General features: G+C 47.0%; 1 protein-coding gene across 1 annotated transcript; it reads right to left on the bottom strand.

Annotated features, from left to right (window-relative positions):
* Positions 1 to 205: 205 nt before the first annotated feature.
* Positions 206 to 1,544, bottom strand: SARC_06105 (hypothetical protein; the record flags this gene model as incomplete). The annotated part of the gene is made up of 3 exons (XM_014300013.1): positions 206 to 370; positions 948 to 1,004; positions 1,276 to 1,544. Coding segments are annotated over 3 exons (491 nt in total), but the record flags the coding sequence as incomplete, so codon positions are not given.
* Between the last annotated feature and the right edge of the window lie 611 nt (positions 1,545 to 2,155).

A 2,155-nucleotide genomic window follows, 5' to 3' on the forward strand; every position in this document is an offset into this window, starting at 1 on the left:
CACAACACACCACACATACTTATAACACCATATGTACACAACACCAGCATCCGCGCACACAAACACCTGACCAGGGAGTGTGTATCGTCTCTCACACCCTCTCTATCCTCCACTGGGTCAACACTGTACTGAACAAACATATTTGTAACAACATATGTATATCACACAAGCACTCGACCACACAAGCACATCTGACTACAGATGATCATTCAAGCGTACCCATGACCAGGGCGTGTGTATTGTCTCGCGCATTCTCTCTATCCTCCACTGGATCAATGCATTCGACCTTGCGCTTACGTGGGTTCACAGGGGCACTACCTGCGTCATTACCCTCATCTACATCCGTACTATCTGGCACACCCGGCGAATCCTGTGTGCAGCATGGTGTATATAAGTGTTTGTAGTATACTTCCGACATTCGGACCAGTTAGATAACTCTGGAGTATGTATGATATGGCTTTATCGAGTATATACTAATATGCGGGTTAGTATGTGGTTTAAAATGAACTCACACCTGCGAACCCATCAATTGCTCGTACAGGGCTACCTTTTTGGCATACAACCCAATATTACACTTGCAAAAAATCTAAAAAAACATTTCTGCTCACATTCAATCCAATCTCACGCCTGCGAAACCATCATTTGCTCATACGGAGACTTTTTTTTACGCGCAAAGGACCCGATTTCACGCATGCAAAGAAATCCAATATATATATATATGCTCACATTCAATTCAATCTCACGCCTGCGAACTCATCAATTGCTCATACCGGGCCATTTTGAGGCGCATACAACCCGATATTACGCATGAAACCCCAACGTTGCAGTTCGCAAATAACAGAACTACAGCTCTAACCTTGAACAAAGATCCAGCACACCGCAAGTGGATGTGGTTGAAACACCAATCACCGGTTAAAGGATGGTACAATAACACATATATCACTCACTTGGATATGGTGCCAGCCTTCGGCGAATACAGACTCGCGCAGTACAAAGGCAATCTCCTGCAGTAGGGATAAAGAGATGAGGTTAGTACATGAGCATGAAAGTCACTTGAGCATGCGCTATGGATAGAGAGGTGAAACTGTTGTATGAGTATGAAAGACACTTGATTGAAGCATTTGCGAATGAAAAGCAGTTATTCGGTATGTAATACTTGCAGTGATTGTGCTCTCACGTGTAGCATGAAGGTGAGGTATGCCGGTCCCCAGCCAATGATACTTCAGTATACAGTACAAAGTACAAGGCGCTTGCAAGAATTGATCCCAAACACACCCCCGAAATCCTCGGATTCGAAATACGTGGCAGCAGCAACGGCCCCAGCAACGGCGCGGTGCCAAAGCGGGACGTCCCGATATTCGTCATGGTGCACATGGTCAGGGAGTGCTGAACGGTGCAGGCGGCCAGGCGACACACTGCACGCTTCACAACGTATGGTACAGGCAGGTCGAGTGACTGTGTGAGGAGTGTTGAGAAGCTGCCGTGGGCTAGTAGCGCTACCCCCTCTGTGGGTTGAGCCGTGGCTATGGCATCGATGGACTGGGGACAAGAAACAGCGTTTTTTGAGAGAAGGTTAGAGTATAGCCGACATGGTATGGATCAAATGAAGGGTGTGGCTGGAGTGTGCACCTGGTATCATATACCCCATTGCTTGTCAACACTACACTTGCTATCGACGTATTGCGAATATCGGTTGGTGATTTCCCATACTAAATGGTACCCTAATGTGGCACCTAACGTGTAGTTGTAAGGACGCACTGTAGTACACATCCGAGTCAACGGAGACTGCGCGATACTACATAAACGCACCTACCTCAGACCTACAACCACACACCTTGATGTGATATTCTAAGGCTCATAAGTGGTACTGGTACGATAGAGAGCACCAGTAGACGAACGTGTGCGCTCATGACAATGGACTGAGATACACATACCTGAGCCACGGCGACTGCGAGCGTGTGGCTGAAGATGGGGTCTGTGTGGCGCAGTTGCAGACATGCGTCGCTAGTAGTCAGCTGAGTGGAGCAAGGTATTGCATGACCAGATAAGGGAATAATTCAATCGACAGAGTAGTGATCATAAGATTGATATAAAAGATGAATTGGGAGGGAAATCAGTAGGAGCAGTTTTAGGGCTTGGGTTTTAGGGTTTAGGG

This window comes from Sphaeroforma arctica, assembly GCF_001186125.1.
Source record: "Sphaeroforma arctica JP610 unplaced genomic scaffold supercont1.422, whole genome shotgun sequence".
In the NCBI taxonomy this organism is placed as follows: domain Eukaryota; class Ichthyosporea; order Ichthyophonida; genus Sphaeroforma; species Sphaeroforma arctica.